At 38.9% G+C, this 25,250-nt stretch overlaps 1 protein-coding gene across 1 annotated transcript; it reads left to right on the forward strand.

Annotated features, from left to right (window-relative positions):
* The first annotated feature begins 870 nt into the window (after nucleotides 1-870).
* On the forward strand, nucleotides 871-24,499 carry peli3 (pellino E3 ubiquitin protein ligase family member 3). Its single transcript, XM_084404233.1, has 7 exons — nucleotides 871-1,174; nucleotides 11,230-11,423; nucleotides 14,246-14,375; nucleotides 16,309-16,410; nucleotides 17,674-17,895; nucleotides 21,466-21,654; nucleotides 23,707-24,499. The coding sequence occupies exons 2-7, from the start codon at nucleotides 11,251-11,253 to the stop codon at nucleotides 24,322-24,324; spliced, it is 1,434 nt and encodes a 477-aa protein (XP_084260359.1). The 5' UTR covers nucleotides 871-1,174; nucleotides 11,230-11,250; the 3' UTR covers nucleotides 24,325-24,499.
* Nucleotides 24,500-25,250: the final 751 nt, after the last annotated feature.

A 25,250-nucleotide genomic window follows, 5' to 3' on the forward strand; every position in this document is an offset into this window, starting at 1 on the left:
GTTTATAAAACTCATAACTGGGACGCTATGACGCTTTAACCTAATACGGTTTAAATAAATACATTTCCCACCGTGCAAAAAACTATTTTATAATTATATAGGCCTACTGTATGTATGCATACTGTATCCTACGCCATTCCTTGCATAATTGTATCTAGATTATTTGGTGCATGCATATTTTGACTACTTTGCTTGTGTCAAGTGGTCTCCCCAAAACATTTTTGGATTTCCATAAAGACATAATAACTCTGGTCAACAAGTTACACGGTTTTAGCTGTTTTATTCTGTTGTGAAAATTATATAATTATATAATACATTATTTGTTGTATTATAATTATTATGCTTGCAAGCCGTACAGAGATGACATTATTATCTGATATACAACTTTGAAAATTATAGTTATGTAGCGTTCTCGAATAACATATTCATCAAATAGCAGATTGACGTCTTAATTAAGAGGCGAGTGGCACAGCACAGTCACTGCATATATTAGTACAGGTGTAAAGGACTGTTCCACAGGTGTATCCCTAAATGTGGAGAATGCGGAGGATTCCACGAGCTGTCAGATCAGCGTCACTGAGCGCGTATTAACAGCAGTGCTGTGGTGCCAACCCCGCGAACGCCACCCTGAGGTGAAATCACGAAGCCTATACGCTTAACTCATGAATATTAATTACGCCGAGTAATCTTGTAATGGCGAAGCCTAATTTCGAATATGTATTAGCCTCTGCTGACGTAGCGCTTTAACAGTCCAATGGCGAAGGTTCCGCTCATGAATATTAATAAGCTTCCTACCGTATTAGGATTTGTTAATTCGCTTCCGGAGGCGGGGCTTAAGCGTGTCGTGGCACGGAGGCGCATGATGTGGGCGAGGGCAAAACCCTTCCTCGGATTTCTTTACCGACAGAGAGAACTGCGAGGAAGAGATGAGATGGGCGTGACAACGGAGTGTCTGGACTAGACTGAAAACACTCTTCTCCTGGATTAAGATCCGCGCTGGTTTCCGTGCAACTGATGACAACGGAGTGTGGCAATGCAAACCACACGACGTGATGCGCGTGCCATCCAGTTTAACACCGCGAGTGATGAATTAACAGCCCGACGCCCAGTTTTACGGCCACACGGGGATTGACAAGCCAAGGATATTCAAGGCAGGGGTCTAGAACATCATCAGGTGCGTACTCGGATAGTTTTTCCCCTTTTTCTGGCGGTCTGGCACCAAATATTTTCCTCTTTTTATCTGATCACTTAAACAGTCTTCTCGTTATTTCAGTGTCCATGTTATTATTTTATTTCTAAGCACAAAAAATAATAATGAATGTAATTATTTTTATTTAAAGTGTTTTATTTAAATTCTACGAATTATAATTAAATTATACTATTTATAATAAATTAAATCAATAATGTATTTATTTTTTTGCGGAATCCCTTGTGTGCTTCCCAGGCCTCATATAAGCAGCTGTGAAATGGCTCAGTATAAATAAGAGCATCTCAATTCTAGTGGGATACAATTGCAGTGATGATTCTGATGAATAACAAATAGGTCTAGTAATCTGTCCATATGTAACATGCATTTTTTAAAGCAGTCTTTACCCACGGATTAAACATTTAAATCGGAGTAATGCAAGTGTGACACTTACACCAAGGTGACACCTTATAAATTAATCATTATTTAAAAAGTATTGCCAGACCTTCACATTTCATATATAGTAGGCTAAACGTCTCGCGTGCGTGTGTGTTTCCCGGGGTGAATCAGTAGGCCTATGATTAGGCTACGTCGTGAAATTCGAATTAGACATCGAACTATAATTCGGATTTTAGAATTCGAATCTTTGGATTCAGCGACGCAATCCGCTGCAATCTGTCGTGTGAGAGCACGGGCTGGTCCACGGGTCATGCTGTCTCGAGGAAATTGAGCAGAATACGAGCAATGCAATTACATAATCCTGCTTATAGTTTCTGATGTCTCACTATTGCTTTTTCTATTGTTTTGTTTGTCATTCAAAGAAGTTGTAAACAAGATAGCTTAGCAATTAGGCAATTTAACTAAAATGAACAAACCATTCCATTCATTAATTATAACAATAATAATAAAAAAATGCATTCTTAATTTTTAATGTTCACTCAACATTCTGTGATGTAATTTAACCACATTGTTGTGCTTTTTTCTTTTTTTTAAATCAATTGTTATAATTAATTAATTGGATGGTTTTGTTCATTTTAGTTAATAAATTGCTGGGCTAGTTTTGCTAGTGTTTACAACTTTGAATGACCAATAAAACAATCTGTTTGTCTCATAAACCTTCAGGTAAAGCTACAGTAATTTGTTCATGTTCAGATCAAAATACATGCTTTTCTGGTGACTAAGCAATCTGATCTCATAAACCTTTCCCATTTACTTATTGTCTGACACAACATATTGAACATTCATTTAAAAAGATGCTTTGATTTGGATGCCTCCTTCATTCTTTGATGTTTATGGATGGGGAGTAGCATGCATGCAACACCAAAAATAAGTCTTAATAATAATTTAGATTTCCAGAAATCATCTTTAAAACAATATACTGCACATTTACTAGAAAAGAACAATGAGTTTTCAGTGAAATCTAGACACAATATCTTGTTATTTTGAATGTCAAGTAGATCTGTTCTGTTGTAAGGAAAACGAGACGAACATGATGATTAAGAAAACAATTTTGTTTTTTCCCATTGTGAACCATGTCTGAGAGGAGACGTTTCTCAATTATCATTAGTTTGAGAGGGATGAGTGCTCATTTAACCGAATAGAACATCATTTTTAAATGTCTTAATGTCTTAAAATCCTCATCAATCCCCCAGACTCTTTGTATGGATTTTTAGAAAGTGATGTTTTGAGGTTGGGAAAGTGCAACGAAGTTTGCTTGTGTTGTTGAGGTGTGGGATAATTATTACATGTCTGTACAGTAATGCTTTTTTAATAGTATAATCAGTACTATAATGTTTGAAGTTGACACATTTGTAAAATATTGCTTTTCATTCATCTGTAGTGATTGTTTATCACTTCACGGATTGCTTCATAGTAACGCCCCTTGGAATTGAGAATTGGAATTGTTTGGAATTGTTGATAAAACCTTAATTATTATTCATTTGAATCATAAACTAACGTCTTTGCAATGTCACATAGGTGACCCATATACGGTTTTGCTGACATGCACCTGTGAATGCTGATGTGCTGTTAGAACAGGAAGGGTGTAAATGACAGAGCTTCTGCGGAGGTCCCTGCTCTGAAGGTCACTATCATGTTTCACAATCACGTTACCTCTAACGGAGAGACGATGTCAACGTGTTCTCGCTCTTTCTCTCGTTCCCTCCCTTCGGTGGCTGCAGCTCTTTCAACCGCTTGTCCAGACAGGAGCAGCGGGGTCAGACAGCACTGTAGGACACTCACTCCATCATGAGTCGCACACACACACACACACACACACACCACAACAGCCATGACATCCATTCAACAAGCTGCTGCTGAGATAATGACATTACATTGTATAGTGAGCAACACTGTTATAGATGGTGTTTTCGCATTAATTATGCAATGTGCACCACTGTTGTAATGGTGCAGACTGCAGTCTATTCAGCTCACCAGAACAAATAAATGGTGTTATTCCGTTAAAAGACAACGCAAAAGACAACGTGGTGCTAATGTAGAACATAGTGTACTGTGCATACAAGAGATTTCCATCATCACCACAGTATTGCATATATTTATTTAGCCTAATGATACAAGAAATGCATTCAAAGATAGCACAACGTTTTTGTCTGATTTGTTTATCTTGGAAAATGCATTGCGCAGTACAAGAGAACGAACGTCACAAGACACAAATATTAAAATTAAAACATACACTATCAGTTATTCCGAGCAGTTACGGTTTCCACAAAAATATTAAAGTGCCCATAATATTCAGCTATTACATTTCATGCAATGTGTAATATAGCTGTTTGTGAATGTAAAGCAAAAGGTCTGCAAAGTTTTAAAGATCAAAGTGCACCATAAATAAAGTTATTGTTTCACAAAATAAAGAATCGATTCGGAACTGCCGAAACGAGTAATCGGTATTTCATCGGTAATTCCAGTCTTTCTTTCGTAACTTACATACGTAACGCATTTGCATAATGCTCACCTATGGTCTTCATTGGCTGCTCGCGAACAACATCTACTTTGACTCGACCTCAAACACTGTAGCTGGTTCGTGTTGTGTACATTATGCTGTTTTCTGCTCTCCAGAAGCAAATTCTCTTTGTAAAGTATTATAAAGGATAAGGATGTGAAGAGTCAGTGGTTAAAATTACCACAGTGATACAACAGCTCTTTAATCTTCTGACGATTTTAATGATATAAATGGGATTTACAAAATGCTAATCCATTAAAGATGGGACATTACCCACTTTATTTGGACCAACTTGCTCCTCAGAATCCCAGCAACCTGTATCAAGTATGATCAATTATTGATGTATATAATTTCTACCGGGTGTTCAAAACATGTAGTTTTGTGTTTTATATTGTGATGGTCTCCAGCTAACCGGCTAACTCGCGTTATTACGGTCTTACTGAAACGCTTCTGCTAAGCAGCTGTGGGCCACTGTTTCCTAAAACTGTCTATTAATGCAGATTGTCCGTTGTTGTAACTATGAGTTATGATAAAGGATGGAGCAAGATTTGTTTTACAAACTTTAATGTTACATCAGTCGTTCACGTTAGTGCTAGGCTAACGTATGCACGGTTATTGATACAGTTCCCACATGTGCAGCGCAATAAATTAGAAATATACACATCGGTTTGTTGATGGACATACACTTGTTAGTGAGGAATTACTGATGGTGAGGAATGACAGCTGCAATATCTCATAATGTACCTCATACTGAGTAGTGTATCACTGAGAAACAATTGAGGTTCGGGTTGAATAAATAGTTCTTTCAGTGTTTCATCATCGGACTTGCGCTCGGATTGATATGGTAAAATCGATGCCATCGTTACTGCCTTTACAGTGTGTACAATCGCTGAGGATTTAGAAAGTCTCCGGAGCTGAAGTTCAGTGATGGTAGTGGGCGTTTCGTTTCCGACACACGCTGTAAGCAGTAGACCAATCACAACAGACTGGGCCGTCTGACCAATCAGAGCAGAGTAGCTCGTGGAAAGGAGGGATTTAGAGAGACTGAATCATCCGTCGAGTCATTTGTGAATCTTTAAAAAATGTGGTGATGTGCAATGTATATTATGAGAAAATGAATTGAAAAATGCATGTGAACCTGTTGAAGGAGATCTCCTAAACAAAATTAGGAACCTTTATATTAGCATAATAGGGGCACTTTAAGCAGCACTGTTTTCAACATTGGCAATAATACGAAATGTTAATTGAGCACCAAATTAGTGTTATGGGTAGTCAGGCAAGGGAGAGGAGATTTGCATCTAAATGCAACGAAACAAAGAAGAAAATCAACAGCTAATAAACAACAGCTTTACAACACGCAAAGACAAGAACTGACAAATCTGAACTGAAAACACAGGCTTAAGTACATTGGGAAGGTGAGGGATTTGTCCTCTGCATTTAAACCCATCCAATTTAGTTCACACACATTAGGAGAAGTGAGTTGTGAGAAACAAAATAGCAGAGGAAACCAAGGGAACAAAGAACATAGGAACTAGCTATACACAAGAACAGAAACCGAGAGCTAAATCTGACAATTGCCATTTGATATCTGAAGGATCATGTGAAACTGAAGTCGGGAGTAATGATGCTGAAAATTCAGCTTTGTCATAATAGAAATAATTTGTATTTATATATATATATAAAAACATACATACACACACATGCACACATACATATATATATATATATATATATATATATATATACATACACATATAGACTTAGGGTACATTTACACGACTACGATGTACTAAAAACGTTGCGTTTTTTTGTCGAGTAAATATTTTTTTTAAACCCCCGTTCACACGGATCTTTGAAAACAAATAGAAACGCTGTATTATTCATGCCAGGCCAGTAGTTGGCGATGTCACTTTGTAAAGAAACACTCTGCGACTATAGACTGAAAACCAGGGGGGTAATCCAGCATCCGAAAAGTGTACCATCCCCGGGGGCCGCCATTGGCTAACAAGCCATCACCTGCTGTGAGCAGTCCATTGACTCCCATTCATTTTGGCATCACTTTGACAGCGAATAACTTTACATCTGAGGCGTTTAAAGACTCTAATTGTCCATTGTTTATTTCTAAAGAAACACGACAATGTATAGAAGGCTCCTTTACCTTGTATCTTACGTTATGGCCCCGTAGAAGCAGTTTTTGTAAAAATAGGCTAATGATTGCGTCATAACCACGCGACTCTCTGGAAATTACCGTATAGACAGGAGGAGAAGCTCGCAGTCAATCGGGGGGACGTGGAGGCATAAAGTCCGATAAAGTCAAGGGAGAAGCCCATAGAGAGTCATAAAGTTGCTCCTGCTCCTAGCTCATGGACAGCTCCTACTCACGCTCTCCGTCTCTGCAAGATTCGGAAGGGAATGATTCAGATTTCTCTTGGCACAGCTACTAGAAGACTTACAACTGTCAGACAGGTTGCTCACGTCACATCTACGTCATCAAGCTCAGTTTGAGTCTGTGCAGTACGCTCAGCCATCAGGAAGTGAGTGCTTCTCTTTTCTCCGTTGAAATCTATGGGGTCGCTGTGTCCATTTCTTATACTGTCTATGCTGAAAACGTAATGTGCATGACGTCATCTCTTTCCCAAATTCATGTTTATACATGGAGATGATAACGATATGTTTTTCAACAACTTGCTCTCTGAATCCCGTTTTCGTTTTCAGGCAACCAAGATGCCATTGTCGTGTAAATGAACGGCCAAAACACATACAAAGTGTTTCGTTGAAATAGGTGTTGTGTAAATGCCCCCTTATTTCAAAAACATTTAAAAATCATACGTCAAAAATCATACTGACCCAAGACCTTTGAATGGTAGTGTATATATTTAACAGGCTTACTGGGTTGTTTGAACCCATGGTTGGGTCAAATATGGACAAACCCAATTGTTTGGTTAAAAAGTGTAATACAAAAATTTAAACCAACATTTGGATTTGTCCATATTTGACCCAACCATGGGTTGAAACAACCCAGCATTTTTTAGAGTGTATTATAATTATAAACCTCAAGTAAAGGTTAACATACAGCGAGTCATTATTACAAAATAACACCGTGACAGGGTAATCGGGACGTACCATCTTGAATTTATTTTGCAATAATGACATACAGATTGTACATACTTATGTGGGAACATCTAAATTTGAAGATTTTATTTAAGTCCAAAATATTATTTAGCATCACTAAACCACCTAAATAAATTAGATTACACCAATAAAACTAAAGGGTTAGATCAGGTAGAAGTAGTAACAATTGTAGGTTTCCACTTTTTACTACTTTTTACTACAATTAAATAAACAATATTACTTTTATTACGTGTTAGAACAAAGAGACCACTGAAAGATTTCAAACCTGTGGAAATTGCTTGTTATACAAATATATTTGACCATAAATTGGTGCAATCGACCAATCAGAAGCAAGTACTCCAGAGAGCTGTGCGATCATAAACAATAAAAGACCATTGTAGACACATATATCATTGTATATCATTGGATTTATGAGATGCCAATCACTTCAAACTGACTCCTCCAGATAAAACATTCTTCTACCTATACAAATTCACTTTACAACAGAGTCTCAAATGTGTAAAAGCATAACAGAAATACTATTGTTTGCAGACAGAACAACAATGCAGACAGAAATTTTTGCAGGCCTACAAGAATTCAAGATGTGTATTCCACAAAAAAAAACGCCGCTCCAACAAAGCTGCGAAATAGCTAATGATCTGCTGAAAAGCAGATATAGATTTTGAAGAATTGAGTTTGGCAAGTCTGGACTCGAGTAAGCCTCATAAGTTATTCGTGAGATCATTTCCTTGTGCGTGTATATTTAGAACCCACTTCATCTGGCTGCTGATATAGATGGATGAGGCAGACTCGCTCTCTGTCTACCCCGCTCACACTCATACACACGGTCTCACACACCGCACTCGCTCACCCCGCTGCAGAGGATTGTGGGAATAAGGGGAGAAGGTGATGGGAGATGATACAGTAAGACATAAAATTAATAAAGGCACTAGAAGTAAATGAATTATTAACAAGCGGCTCAATAATGTGTAGAGAACAGTAAGAGCTCAGAGACGGTGCTTGTCATTTTATTACCGCCATGCACTATACGCTAAAGTTGTTGTGTCTGGAAAGATCTCATTCCATAATGGTGTGTCTTCACCTGCATTCCTGTTGATCTTCTTTCCTATATCTCTCTCGTTCCCTCTTTCCTCCCCCAGGGTGTGGGCTGATTAGAAATTGCGTGGCACAGAACAGGCAATCTATCACCCTGCCAAACCTAAACACACACACACACACACACACACACACACGCAATCTCTTCGTAACAGTGCTTGTTCATCTCTAGTAATCTTCTGTTATCTACAATCTGCTGTTTTGTAAGCACTATATAGTACACCTCTACATACCCTTCTCCATCCCTGCTCCTCTCCCCTTCATCACCTGCACCACCATGCTATTTCTATTTTTGTCCTCTCTCGATTTCCCTCCCTCTCCTTGCTCGCCCCCTCATCCTCCAGTCCACCTCTCACCATTGCACACCCACAGTCATGCAGTGCCATAATAGCGCAGAGATTGGCTCATCTGTGCTGTCCGTCATCTCTAAACCAGTGTGATTCCTGTGAAGGCGAGGTTTGCACGCGGTTCAGAGTCATTTGCTGCATTAGGGAGCCTGGAGGAAGGAAATGGACTTATAACCAGTTGCTGTAAATTATATGCTGTTTTTGCACTGCAAAGGTTTTACATAATTGTTTTATAGTGTTAATTTAGTTAAACATTACACATACAGTTCTGCTAAAAAACAAACTGCACTGCAAGATGCTTATAATTAACAAAATAAGTGTGAACATAAAATTGCATTTTGTTTTTTGTTTTATTTAGTGCTACAGTGAGGAAGCTTCATATCAGAAATTTTCCAGACAAAGTAATAGAAGTTAGATCTTTAGATCTATCCTTATCCTCAACAGGATCAAGTTCAACTGATATTTATGTTTTTATGAATCATTTTCTTAGAGTACGTTTAAACGACAACTATATGCTTAAAATGGAGAAGTTTTTCCTTTGAGTTTTCCGCGTACAGACGACACCATTCAAAACGATCCCCATTCACACGGATCCACGAAAACGACTAAAAACCCTGTATTCTGCCGCCAGGCCATTAGATGGCGATATAACACTATAGACTGAACATGTAATACGCATGTGCATGGCGTCATCCCCGTTTTCAAAAGTTTGCGTTTTCAGGCATCCAAAACGCTGTCGTCGTAAAAACGAACGGCCAAAATGCATACAATTTATGCCTTTTTACAGACCCTTAGATTGTTTACATCGTTAGACCAGTAGGTGGCGACAAGACTTCTGAACAAATGTTTTAGTCATTGAATCATTCATTTATACCCTGGTAATCCAGAGTTCTTGCGAGAGCACAAGTTGAATTTGCTCAGCGAGTTACTCTGGTGTCGAGTAATGAAGCTCATTAAATATGCCCCTCTATCTGAGCTGCACCAATCACATCGGGTTATTTGATATAGGCGGGCCAGAGGCGAGATGACGACAGCGCTGCGACGTCAAAGTCATTAGTAAACATTGCAAGATGGCTATGGATGAACACCATTTGTTTGAAACAGCTTTGGCCGCTACAATGAAAGATTTAGACTTGCCTTTTTCTCTAAAAGAGGAACAGAAGACGCCGCTTGAATCGTTACTTTGCTGTTTTGCCGACCGGATACGGTAAGATTATAATATACCAGTTAGCTCCGCTGGTAGCTAAGCGATGTTGTGATTGGTCGTAGTGTTATCCAATTGCGTGCAGTGAGATTTTCAAATGCATGCTTGGTGCCGCCCCTCGAGCTGGCCGATTTTCATTAGTCGACGCCAGACCATTAATCTTTTAGATTTAGGTCTGGATTTCCAGGCTAGGTATTTGTAATATTATATCACAATTTGGCAGCAGGCATGTTAGGCTGCTGTCACTTTAAAATCTGATGCACAAATACATTATACTGTTGGGCAAATGCGTTTTCTTTCTCAACTGTTTACGTTCTCTTAAAACATAACTGACTGTGTTTACGTGAATACTGGCCAAGACTGGCATTTTGACATTATTTTGTGTGTATTTGACTGTTTAAGCACAATAAGCAACGAAAAAGAACTCAATTTAGTCCTGAAAGGGGGCTTTATGTGCGCACACTTTGGGTTTGAGCACAAAATCTGCGGGAATGAGTAAAATTATGCCTGTAATTTGAAAAATAATGAAATTCAAGCCCTGTAAAACCGAAAATATTCATCCTGAGCAAATGAAAAGAGTGAGTGAGGAGAGGCGGGTTTGTGTGTCAACTCGCCGTCGGAGAGATATGAGACAGAGAATATTTTCTTTATTTTTATTTGACAGTAGTCTTTTTCCTTGAACATAGCACACACCAAACCGCACCAAAACCGTGACCCTAAAACTGTGATGATGACTGAACCGTGAGTAATTTGATCCGTTTCACCCCTAACGGGCATTATGCAAACTGACAAACAAACAATAGACGGCACTTAAAGTAATGACCACACCAATTTGTCTAACAGTCAGTATCGAACCATTGAAATGCCACTGCTATGACTGTGTTTCCAAGTCTGTATGAAAAACAACAATAAAGTCATTTGCACTGGAGCACTTGACTGTGTGTTTGCAGAGAGGTTGTTACTCTCCTGGGATTGGTTAAATCTCCTGTTCCCGACAGGTTGTCAATTGATGGTTGGCTGCTTGTTGACTTCAAAACACTGCAGAGACAGCCACACTATCTCAGGCTGTTCTCACAGGATCAGCCGTTACATAAATACATAACAGCTGATCCATGATACGCCTGTTATTGTTTGTTACAGGTGAAGTAACTGGTGTGGGGGAAGGGTTGGGAAGCAGATAATAATCATACCGTTTTTCCATTTCCTCTCCCTATTGCGCTTATTAGATAAAGTTGTCATTTCACTGTGAGAAAACAAGCAAATGTGAACAATAATCTCACATTCTTCCCTCCGCTGTCTCTCATAGCTGCGAGTCGTTCTTGTGGATATGGTTTTGGAAGGGAGCTCCGAAGCTCTTTGCCCTCCTCCGTCCCTGGAGCTGCGCCCATCATGCAACAAGAACCAGCCGTCTCCTCCTCTGGGATCAGGATCTCAGTCCCATGATGCTCTCTGCCCTGAGGACAAGGAGCCCATCAAGTACGGGGAGCTGATAGTACTGGGGTAAGACAAAGTCCACAGCAACCCCTGAGGCATTTATAGTAATATTAAAAGGATGAAATTAAGGTTAAGCTATCTATATATCTGTATCTATCTATATATAAAAGAAGTATAGGCTCACCTAGGCGGCATTTATTTGATTAAAAAAGTAATATTATGAAATATTAGTACAATTTAAAATAACTCTTTTCTATTTGAATATAAAATGTTATTTATTCCTGTGATGCAAAGCTGAATTTTTTCAGCATCATTACTCCAGTCTTCAGTGTCACATGATCCCTCAGAAATCATTCTAATATGCTGATCTGCATATGTAAATGGGTCCAATGTAGCAAAGTATCGTCACAATAAAAAGAGAGAGTCATACAGACGTGATGTCATTTACCACAGGAAATCATTTCAACTCGTTTCGACTTGTCGTTTTTTTAAGCAGCCATTGTAGTAGCCTATACAGTAAGGCAGGAAGTAAAGTCTAATAATAAATAAATATTAAAATGCACATACAACCAGTAGAGCCATGACTCACAAACAACATTGTGCATGTTAACATAGAATTGACTACTAACCTTGTAAGTTATATCGATTATTACATCATGATCATGTAAAGCTGGTAAACCCTGTAACTTTGATGATATGCTGAAGGATAACGGAAAAGTTGGCGATAAAGTTAAATCACCTAAAACACATACTTTTTTTGTCAATTTATTCATTCGTTGCATAAAAAAAAAAAAAAAAAAAAAACATGACATTTGTGCTTTACAACTCTCTGTACTCTCTTGCCTTAGATTTACATTGTAAGTGCATTCAAATGGTAATGAATCAAAATTATTAATATTACACAACACAGTTTGTTGAGTCCAGAATATGCATTGTTGCAAATAAAAGGAAATCATAAAATTATTCCAAAGAGATGTTGCAGATGAAGTATTTAATGGATTGTGTTTGAACATTTAGTTCTGATTAAATGAAACCGTTGACATCAGCAACATCATTCAGGTTTAACTGTACCCACACGAGTTAGAACTGTACGACACTGTCTCAGATTCCTGAAATCCATTTATCTAAATTACAGCTCCTCCACTCAGCCAGCGTTTTGCTGAATGCAGGAGTTCAGTGGGAGTTCAAGGGTAAAATTACCCTCAAATAAATATGACTTCAATTAACATCTTTTCTCACGGATGAATGAACGCCACGTCATCCGGGCAAATTGGTTCCCCTGGTGTACCTGCAGCCGGTTTTCCTGCCTTATCTTTAGATTTCAGCTGCGGATGCAAAACACTTCATTTGACTGCCAACAAAGATGTCATTCAAATCACACAGCCATGGAGCAGAGCAGTGAATGTTTTCAGTGCCAGGAAGGGGAAGAAGGTTTAACCCTTGAGCCACTAGAAGAGCCACTAGATCATGTGACACTGAAGACTGGAGTAATGATCAGCTTTGCCTCACAGGAATACATTTTGCTTTAGGCAAATTAGCGTGAGAACGCAATTCCAGAAAAGCGCTGACAGGAGTGGAAAGTTCTGCACGTGATCTACTGACGACACGCAAATTAAACAACACAGACGTAGCTGGATCATTGATGATTTCCATAATGACCAACGCAAATTAGCGTCTGTAATGGCACAAATACCAGTAAATTGACTTGTGCAAACCTTAGTAAATCACCTTGAGTGATTAATTTAAATACTCTCGTCCCATAAATGTTACATCTGAAAGGGAAACTCCTACAAATGCATATGCAACAAGGTCAGCCGCAAAAATAACACTGTCCATGCCTTTTCAGCACTAATTTTTCACTGCAATATATGATTTAGTTAATCCTGACAGTAGTTTTTTTTACGGCAAAAGAGGGTGCCTTCAGGGTGCTGGTGCAAGCTGGAAATCTGGCCCTACATATTATATTTCAGAAAGGGTAGAATAGACAAAAAAATTGCTAAATTTAAAAGACAATATCATCACAAGTAGGGATACACCGATATGAAAATTTTGGCCGATAACCCTTATATTGGCGATAAATCTAAATCCTTTTTTTTTTTTCTTTTTTTTTGAGAGAGCCTGATTAAAAAATATATATTCTTGACTCAAGCACACAATTATAATGTTCTCATTATAATTTTATGTAGCCTATATATGACTTGCTTAACCTTATTTTCCATTTTGAAGTGATTTCAATCATATTTCAAGCAATTCAAAACCATCTTGGCGAACAGCGCGCATCTAAAGTGTCTCAGCTGAAGGAAATAATCCATTATTTATCGACTTTAATATATCGGGCTAATTTTCTTACCGGGCCGATAACGGTAACATATATCAGCCGATTCGTGCATATGTCGTGCATCCCTAATCACAAGGTGCTACAGCTGAAACAAAAAAAACTGTAAAAATTAACACTGCCTCCCAGTGAGATGAAAGGAGATATAGAGAGCTCATTTAAGTGTCTGGACTATTGATCGTTGTCTAGATGAATTATAAGATGGCTTCGCCTCCTCATTGACAGACTCCCAAAGGCCCGCATCAGCCATTTTGTGGACGGCTCATGACTCCTGTCATAGTATCGACGGAGAGATAGATTAATGCCATTTAATTATTTTTAAGTACACGCCAATGCTCTTAAGTGAAAACAAGTCGTCCATGCCTAGTTTTTTTTTGTCATCCCCAAGACAACAGTCTGTCCTCAATCTGTCAGCTCTATCAAAAACAGACAGCGGATGAGGTGCTGCTTCTAAATTAAGCATCAAATGTGTTTTGTTTTCATTAACTCATTCTTTATTGTTCAAAGCATTTGCAAAGCTTAGATTGTACTACTGTGGTTTTGCTACCCGCAGGCATAATGGTTCACTAGCTAGCGGGGACAAGGGCCGCAGGAGGAGTCGGTTGGCCCTTTACAAACGGCCTAAAGCCAACGGCGTCAAACCTGATGTCATCCACAATGTCTCCACACCTCTGGTGTCCAAGGTAAAAGCTTTTGCATAAATTCCTTGCTATTTCTATGCCTGTTATAAAAATATAAAAGTGTTTAAAGTTAAGTGCCCCTATTATGCTATTTTAGACGTTCCTAATTTTGTTTTGAAGGTCTCTTACAATAGGTTTACATGCATCCAAGGACAAAAAACACTTGAATTTTCTCATAATATACATTGCAGCATCCGAAATGATTCAATCAAGGATCCAGTCTCTCCGAACTCCTCATTTCCAAGAGCCTACTCTTCTCTGATTGGTCAGACGGCCCAGTCTGTTGTGATTGGTCTACTCTGTTCCGATTGGTCAGACGGCCCAGTCTGTTGTGATTGGTCTACTCTGCTCTGATTGGTCAGACGGCCCAGTCTGTTGTGATTGGTCTACTCTACTCTGCTCTGATTGGTCAGACGGCCCAGGCTGTTGAGATTGGTCTACTCTGCTCTGATTGGTCAGATGGCCCAGTCTGTTGTGATTGGTCTACTCTGCTCAGATTGGTCAGACGGCCCAGTCTGTTGTGATTGGTCTACTCTGCTCTGATTGGTTAGACGGCCCAGTCTGTTGTGATTGGTCTACTCTGCTCAGATTGGTCAGACGGCCCAGTCTGTTGTGATTGGTCTACTCTGCTCTGATTGGTCAGACATCCCAGTCTGTTGAGATTGGTCTACTCTGCTCTGATTGGTCTGACGGCCCGGGGCACGTTCAAGCTCAAACCGGTGCCCAATGTTCTGCTACAGTTTCCGGGTTGAACGACATGTTTCCTGGAAACGGTGTGCAACGGGGTTTGAGATACATTTTCTCTTGTTTGGTGGGTGTGTCAAAAATGTCAGCCCAATCAGCAGCAACGTGTATATAAACCACGCGGTATTAAAGAGACAGCTCGCACAATGGGTCCAAGTAAAGTCATTTACAAATGTAGCTTACACAACATTTGAAGATATTAGAAGACATGTTTGTCATAAGAGTTTTATAGTAAAAATATAGCATATCAACAGTGATCAGCAATAATGATAAGCCTAATACGCACAATAAAATCAATAAGGTCATAGATCCTAACACAGTCTCGGAGGTAAGAAGTGGATTATCCTTCACCTGAAATGTCCTGAAATGCGAGGCAAATGTTGGATCACAATAATTAGGAACCACAGTTTCCACAAATCCTTTCATTCGATTGGGATGTTCTTTTATACTGGACGGCAAGGGCAGTGACTGTAACATTGAGCGTATTTTGCAGTATTAAACACGCATTTATACCAATTTCATCAGGCTCCAAAAATTCTTCAAAAAGAACACAAGGAATGGCCTTCTCAGCTGCCACAGTTGCAACTCTTGTGTCATCAGAACAGGGTGTTCAACACACCAATCTTTTCCGTGTGATGTTTTGATTGGTCTACTCTGCTCTGATTAGTCAGACAGCCCCGTCTGTTGTGATTGGTCTACTCTGTTCTGATTGGTCAGAATGCCCCGTCTGTTGTGATTGGTCTACTCTGCTCTGATTGGTCAGATGGATCAGTCTGTTGTGATTGGTCTACTTCTTACAGCGTGTGTCGGAAACTAAATGCCAATTAGCATATCTGTTAAAAGGTTATATACGAAAAAAGCATAATAGGGGCCGTTTAATGTAATAATACTAACACTTGATAGGACCAAATACTTAATCTCATAGAAAACCTTTTTTTTTTTTTTTTTTTTTTTTTTTTTTTTATGGCTTCCAAAAGATGTGAAATCTGTTCCAGCATAAGTGTCCTCTTAACCCACCCACTAAATTCTGTAAGAGTCATTGCATAACATTGCAACCAACCGAGTGTTTTGCCAATCTATTGCATAAGGTTAGGGAACCTTATGTTCCTCTGCCTTGTTAAAGTATGCATAATGCAACAAAGGCCATTAGTCAAAGAGTTGTTTGTTTTTGTGTGTGTGTGTGTGTGTGTAGGCCCTAAGCAACAAAAGCCAACACAGCATCTCCTACACACTGTCCCGGAGTCATTCTGTTATAGTGGAATATACACATGACCCCAACACCGACATGTTTCAGGTGAGCAAAAGAGGATTCTTTCATTTCACATCAACTGCCTGCTCACATCTAATTATTGAGTTCATGTCTACAAATACATTTAAACTAATTTAATATTGTATTAATGGTGAATGTCTTTACCTTCCTATATATTTGGCCTCATTGACGTACGTCTTTGTTTTTTTTAACAAATCTTCATCCAAAAATTAACATTTTGTCATCATTTTTTCACCCTCATGTCATTCCAAATCTGAATTACTTTCTTTCTTCCTTTATTCGAGACACGGAAAAGAAGCTATTTTTAATAATGTACTGGTTAGTGATGCATCAGTATAAAAAAAAAAATCAGGCTGATAATAATAAACCAGTAATTTTGTTACGACTGATACAGTAAGAACAATAATAGTCAATATTTTAATTCTTAATTTTTTCTTAAAAATAAATAAAAATGAAGACCAAAAAATAAAATCAATATTCATTAAGGAATTATAGCCTTACTGTATGAAAGATTGAGGCTCATTTGAAATTCGCTAAAGATTATGTTTAACACTGTTATTAAATAATTAGCAATAATACTAATTAAATTTAAGTAAGCATTAAGGTGTCAGAAATTAAAGTGTAAAAATAGGAGGAAATTTGCATGCACATTAATATAATTGATATTAGCAATAACTTTACAGAAAGGTCCACTGTATTTCCACCCAAATGGAAATACCATTTGGAAATTCCACCCAAACCAACTAACAATGAGCAACACAATTATTACAGTGTTTATTATTCTTTGTTAATGTTAGTTCATGTTAGCTCAGGTCCATTAAATAATATTAACAGATACAACTTTTGATTTAAATCATGCATTAGTAAGATACTCACCATGTCTGCATTATTTTGATCGAAAATACAGTAGAAATGGTAATATTGTGAAATATACATTTAAATATGTTCAGATGTAATTTATTACTGTGATGGCAACAACAAATGTTTCTGAATAACATCTCAAAAACAAAAAATCCTTGGAACGGTAGTGCATATACTGTGCATCCCTAGTGCGTGTTGTTATTTTCCAGGAAATTACAGTGAATGGGAATGCTTTCAAGCTTCAAAAAGAACACTGAAGCACCAAAAACACAACGAAGTTATTTAAATTACACGGAAAAGAGAAACCTTAACATTATATAAACTTTTTTGTTTGTCTGTGTTCCACAAAGGAAAGAAAGTCATGTGGGTTTGGAGCAACATATACATCCTTTTATATCTCACTTACTCTTGTCAATGTGTCTTTAGATCGGCCGTTCCACAGAGAGCATGATAGACTTCGTGGTGACTGACACAGCAGGCAGTGGCACTGGAGGACAAGGGCAGGGGGGCGCAAACGGAGAGGGAGGACAGTCGGCCCAGAGCACCATCTCCCGCTACGCTTGCCGCATCATGTGTGAGCGTAGCGCTCCGTACACAGCACGAATATATGCAGCGGGCTTTGACTCTTCCAAAAACATCTTCCTTGGGGTGAGTCATAACACGGCCTTACTGAGTCATAAGCACGATTTCTAATGCAGAATCTTTGCCAAAGTATAGAAGACAACTCAGCTCAATATGATAATTCTCACTGATATCAAAGAAAGTCACACAGATGAAGAGGACACATTATTTTCCTACTGTTTTGCATGCTGAAGTATGTTTGTGTTGCCTTAAAGGGATAGTTCACCCAAAAATGTAAATTCTGTCATCATTTACTCACCATCATGTCGTTCCAAACCTGTAAGGCTTTCTTTCATCTTCGGAAATTATGAGTAAATGATGACAGAATTTTCATTTTTTGAGGGAACTATGCCTTTAATAGGCAATGAGAATTAGGGTGCGTTCACACTTGGCAGGTTTGGTTCGATTAAAACGAACTCTGCGATTGCTCTTTTAGTGCGGTTCATTTGAATGTGTGAACGCTGCCATCCGAACCCTGGTGCGCACCAAACAAGCGGACCGAGTCGAGACCCGCGGAACCAAAGACATCTAAACGAACCAAAAACAGGATGTGATGTCACAAGATGTGACCTTAAAAGGGACAGAATGTTCAAGCATACGTGGACTGTGTCCGAAATCGCCCCCTATACCCTTAAATAGGGAAACATTTGAGAGGATAGCCATTTGTAGTGGTGTCCGAAACCATAGTGGACATTATCGTGTACACTCATTGAATCCCATTATGCACCGCAATAACGAGTGTACAAACGGTGTACACTCAACGGCTACAGAATACCCATAATGCACTGTCACGGTTGTGCCGAATGAATTCCCGCGTTTCTTTTTGGTCCGGACCAAAAGAACCAAGGGAACTGAATTACAAGTGTGAACACTTCCTTAGTCACTTCAGTTCACAGAATGTGAAGAAAAAATGTCAGTTTATTTTTTATTGGATATCTTATAATGGATATCTTGTACAATAACCTTTTGAATAACATTTTTAATTGATATATCACTTGTAACAATGTCAAAAGTGGATTTATTGTTAAATAAAATGTATAAAATTTAACAAAATTTTAACATTTTCCTGAAAAATGTAAAGAGTTTTTACCTGTACAGGTGGTTGCCAGTCAGAAGAAACCACCTGAAATATCAAAATACAATATTTATTTATTAAAATATTAATTTAAAAATGTTGTTTTCCCAAGACCTGGAAAGTTATTGGAATTTCTATAGTGAATATACATTTTTCTAGTTGTCTGTCGGTTGAGAGTCTTGTTGCTTCGAAAAGTATAGCACACCTCTCCTCTACAAGCATGAGTGTCATTGCTGTCCATAGTTCAAACAGTGTTTGATGGGTTACTTAGTGCAAAGGGTTTGTTTAAGCAGGTTTGTTGCCTTAGCAAACACCGGTAATTACATTCTGTAGGTCTATATTTACAACATTAATAGATGCATTTACATCACAGACGGATATTAACATCAGTGTAAACATTCTCAGTGTAGCTTGGGCTATGTGTAATCTTTGCAGATAAAGGGTTTGCTTGTTTATTGAGAAGCAACCAGTGAAAGCAGATAAAACCATCCATCATCATTCATGTCCTCACAACCATAGATACAGTGGGTACGGAAAGTATTCAGACCCCCTTAAATTTTTCACTCTGTTATATTGCAGCTTTTTGCTAAAATCATTAAGTTCATTTTTTTTTCCTCATTATTGTACACACAGCACCCCATATTGACAGAAAAACACAGAATTGTTGACATTTTTGCACATTTATTAAAAAAGAAAAACTGAAATATCACATGGTCCCAGCCTAAGATAGCTTTCATATTGGGAGTTATTTGCATGCATCAGTGAGCTGCTTTCAAAATTCGTGAAATTGAAATCGCGTTTGAATGCGCGCTCACGTTTTACTTTCGCATTAGATTTTCGTACTCTGTGAATAGGGAGCGCTGAGCGCAAAATAAGACATTTGTCAGACGCTTAGGCCCTGTTGTGCAATGAATCCTCCGCCATGGTCTTGTCAGTCATCCCGTCACTTACTCTCGTCACGTGATCAGTGAACTCTTGATTCCTGCTGCACTACGTACGACTCTGCAGCTCGTGCTGGATGAGCTGGATGGGAATGAAGCGACCATTATGCAACTGAATTAAATGGTTTTCATTTCTATAAAAAGCAAAACAACAACAGTGAAGACGTAATGTAAACGTAGCGGTGGCATATTCTATCCTAATCGCGAGACAGATTTTCACCTCGTGACATTTTAAGTCATTAGCGGATGTTTCTATGGGCCTCTCTACGCAAGCCATCCGCCATATTGGAACGGTCAAAGCCAGTCGATGAACATTCGAGAGCAAATTGAATCAAAAAAATTACCATAGCATAAAAACCTGTAATATTGAGTTAATACATATAAAAACACAAACCTGTGAAAGGGAACGTGGGAATTTAAATCACGGCTGTTTCACGACCAGAAGCTGCCCAATATTGTGGCATCATTGATTCTTACTTGTTAGTCACGACACGTTGACCGTTCCAAGATGGCGATGTGCCGACGTGTCTCTGGAGCGGTCGAATGTGGAATCTACGTATACATGTCTATGCTCACAACCACCAGGCATTGAAACACTAGAACATGTGGATACAAAAAAAAAAGTGCTGAATTCGGAAGAGACATATCATTCATTACAAACAGCAGGCACATTATGGAGGTTTACACTTCCCGCTGTCACAGACGGAGATGCTTAAGATCAAAATGACTCATTTCCCACCAGGTCACACCGCTACTCACATTTAATGCGCTTGATTAAACGATCAGCAAGTGTATGTGACTCAAAGCGACAGTTCACACAAAAATTAAAATTCTGCCATTTCCTAATCATCCTCATGTCGTTCCAAATCTGTATGATTTCTGCAGAACACGAAACAAGATATTTTGAAGAATGTTGCCCGTACAATTCAAATCAATGGGGTCCAAGATAACACTGAACCCCATTGACTTTCATCGTATAGACAAAAAAAATGACACAAGGTTGTAGGAAGTAAGAATATCTCGCATATCTTGCTTTAATCCATTAGTATTTGTATGCTTTCATTCCAGGCCTTTTCAAATCGTGACCTTAATATTTCCTTTGACCTTGACGGTAGCCAATTCAATAGTGAAGATCTACGCATCGCTTTTACTCTGAAAAATACACGGACACCTCGAGGACGGTAATGGTCCAGCTGACGGCAGTGATGCATGACATATCAACACGCGGCTTCGGCCTCATACAAATGTCCTTGACAGGCTCTCTTGCCCACTGCTGTTCTGCGGAGGTGGAAAGAGAACGAGGGAGAAAGAATGGATACTGTATTCCAGTCGAGTATAAATATTTCAGACTCCCACTTTATAATGCAGCTCCAAGTAGTAGGTGTGTTGTGTAATAGCCAGTAGCTATAAACGGAAAGCCTACAGTGTCTGTCTGTGCATTATAACCCTCTAAGCTTGGTTAGTCAGTGATTTATTATATAACACACGACTTATAATACACGTTATAATATACGACACGTTTTGAGTTCATCTTGATACTTTAGAGATTAGTGAAATCCTCTTGATGTGCTTGATTTCCAGGAGCGAGCTGCTAAATGGAGGACCTCAGATGGTTTGATGGATGGACTAACAACCAATGGGGTGCTGGTAATGCACCCGGCAGGGGAGTTCGTATCTGAGCCCGCTCCAGGGGTGTGGAGGGAAATCTCCGTGTGTGGGAACGTGTTCGCCCTCCGAGAGACACGGTCCGCCCAGCAGAGAGGAAAACTGGTGAGAATTTGCTTCAATATCAGTAATCAATCTGCAGTAAAAATGTTTAAAAGGTACAGTGCGGAACATCTGTGGTTCACACATAAACTACCGTTCAAGAGTTTGGGCTCAGTAAGATTTCTTTTGAAAGGAATTAATACTTTTATTCAGCAAGGATGCGGTAAATTGATCAAAAGTGACTTTTGTAAGACACTGTAAAATTCTAAATCAAATAAATGCTGTTCTTTTGAATCCTGAAAATCCACAAAAATATGAAGCACCGCAACTGTTTTCAACATTGATAATTGTAATAAATGTTTCTTGAGCAGCAAATCAGCACATTAGAGTGATTTCTGAAGGATCATGTGACACTTAAGACTGGAGTAATAATGAAAATTACATTTTAAGATATATTAAAATAGAAACCATTGTACCAGTAATTGTAAATAAATTGTAATTATTTATTTCACAATATTACTGTTTTTACTGTATTTTGATCAAATAAGTGCAGACTTGGTGAGCAGTAGAGACCCCAAACTTTTGAACAGTAGTGTATATAAACCAACTACACAGTTCTTAAGGTGGCATTTCAATTATCTATCTATGGCCTATAAACTTTCAAACTTGAAAGCTTTTTAAAGGTGAACTAAGTAACTTTTTTTACCTTAACTGAACAGCTTCGGAGTCATTGGAATGGTTATATTACTTATTTCGGGTTGAATGGTGGTCGTTTCGCACCCCCCTGGTGCCCGTGAGCGGAAAATACGCACTTGCAACTTTGGGGTGGCGGGCCGCCGGCCGCCGCGTCAGGATGTCTCGTGTGATATCAGGTCTCGCGATGTAAACAATTGCTTTACGGCCAAAAGAAATCTGCTAAAATGCTGTCATTATTGCGCTCCCTCACGCTGTTCGAACCCGAAGGAAGAAGACATTTTAAAGAATGTCCCATCTGCTTTGATGTCGTTGATCTGCTAGCCTCTGGTGTCCGAGAATAGCCAACGAGTTTTTACAACAGTGTTGTCAAATATCTATTCCGAAGCTGTGGGGGGAGCTCTAGAGAGAAACCTGCGAGCAAAAAGCGAGAATACAGCGAAGAAATCCCGAAGTTACTGAGCCCCGCTTTAAATGTTACTTAATCCAAGGTTAAAGAGGCCAAGAAAGGGAATTCTTGACAAAGTTAGCTTTTCTACATTTAAAAGTTAGTCGTCATTTTAATTCTAGTTTCTCACATACACATTTGAATTGCACTTCAGCATCCTGTTTGCTACATCAGACTCAGGAATTCAATTAGTATTTTATTCTCAGCTTCTATGATTTCTGTATGTCTAAGCAAGCAGAACTGTTTTTCTATAACAGAACTTAAGTTTCTTTAACAACACGCAAGGATGTAAAACTATAATTTAACACCAAATCGAACATGACAACTTTTGAGCAAAGATCTATTAATTTCTAACAAAAATTAAACCAAAAATATTTCATAGTGTATCTTTAAGTTTACATAAATCAAACATGTTTGACATTAAAGGTGCACTATGTAACTTTTGGCCCCCTAGTGGTTAAAAAAACAAAACTGCATGCATTTTGCAGAAGAACATTGTTTTGGTTGTGCTTTGTCTCTGCGTGACTGTGTGGATGAATATAGTTATTCTACTGATCATAAAACATTCACTGCTAGACTTCAGAGACGTAACCAGTTTAGATGGAAAGGATCTCAAGCTGACTAGCTGAAGACGTTACTGTAGCTTTACCCATTAATAGACACGGTGCTTCCTTAAAAAAATTAATTCCAGCACAGCAACTTCAATGACCCTTCACAATAGATAATGCTTTTTAAAACTTTAAAAAGCTTAGTGTCTGAAGTAACATGGCTCTATCATCTGTTAAATGGCGCAAATGATCAATGAGTTGGATATTATGGCACATTATGTGCCAGTTTCAGGCTTAAAATGTCAGTTCACCCAAATATGTGCATTCTGTCATCAACTTCACATCATTCCAAACCTGTGTGACTTTTTTCCTGTGTTACACAAAGCATGTCCTGAGTGAATATTTGTGTGTGTCTGTACCTCACAGGTAGAGAACGAGTCAAACATGCTGCAGGATGGTTCTCTCATCGATCTCTGCGGGGCCACTCTGCTGTGGCGGACCCCCAGCGGTCTTCGTCACACCCCGACTCTCAAACAGCTGGAGTCTCTACGTCAGGAACTAAACGCAGCCCGTCCCCAGTGCCCCGTGGGCTTCAACACGCTCGCCTTCCCCAGCCTGGCACAGCGCGCCACCATCGACAAGAAACAGCCCTGGGTCTATATGAACTGCGGACACGTGCACGGATACCACAACTGGGGGTTTCGGAAGGAGAAAGCGGGATCCTCTGCGGTGGCATTAACCGGAGGTGGAGGCACGGCTCCGGCTACGACCGGGGATCGCGAGTGTCCCATGTGCAGAGGGGTTGGTCCCTACGTGCCCCTCTGGCTCGGGTGCGAAGGGGGCCTGTACCTGGACGCAGGGCCCCCGACACATGCTTTCTGCCCCTGCGGTCACGTGTGCTCGGAAAAGACGGTGCAAGGCTGGAGTCAGATCCCACTGCCGCACGGAACGCATGCCTTCCACGCTGCTTGTCCTTTCTGTGGAACGTGGCTGACCGGGGAACAAGGCCACATCAAACTCATCTTCCAAGGGCCCGTCGACTGAGAGGGACGGTGAGATGTTGAGACTGAATTACCGAAACTGAGAGTTTGGACTGTGGAGGATGGACACAAAAAGGAAGAGCTTGTGAAAAAGGCAAGGATGACAAAAAGGGAATATACTTTGTTATGCGATGGAGAATGTGTAAATAAAAGTGATGAAATAAAAGGTGAAAACATGGAATCGTTGTGTGTAAGAAGAAGTGAATGACATTTGCATATGTAATATCTTCTTGGAAGGCCTTCGTTTATATAATGTGGAATATGTTGACGACACAACTGCAGTCAGCATTCAGCAACCGGGTTAAACATATCTGGGTCACGTTTCACCCCCTAAATCATGAGGAAACAAGTATTATAGGGCCATTAAGACTTTGCATTGTGGCATTTAAGAAATTATTATAAGTGGAAAAATGCAATAAAAATAATTTTATTTAAATTAGGGCAACACTAATACCATGAAGTGCATATACTTGAGAATTTATGAAATTAAGAATTTATGAAATCCATGTTTGTTCTATTTTTTTTTTTTTTTTTTTTTACACAACAGGAATGAGAATATAGGGGGGAAAATGTCTTGAGAATAATGTGAAACCTCAAAAATTTTAATTGTCATCATTTACTCAACCTCATGTCATTCCAAACCCGTATGACTTTGATTAATCTTTGAAACACAAAATAAGTTATTTTAATGAAATATGATGCACTGAAAGTCCAGGTAACCAAAAATTTGAAGATCCAAAAATGTCATAAAGACATCATAAAACAAATCCGTATGAATTCAGCAGTTTAATCTAAGTCTTGTGAAGAGATTCGGTTGCTTTATATATGATGAACAGATTTATTTTAGGCTTTTATTTACATATAAACACACAAAAAAAACTTATTTTAATTTGAAATATATTAATTTGGGTTTCAAAGATTAACCAAAGT

The sequence above is a fragment of the Rutilus rutilus genome (genome assembly GCF_951802725.1).
Source record: "Rutilus rutilus genome assembly, chromosome: 3".
Taxonomy (NCBI): domain Eukaryota; kingdom Metazoa; phylum Chordata; class Actinopteri; order Cypriniformes; family Leuciscidae; genus Rutilus; species Rutilus rutilus.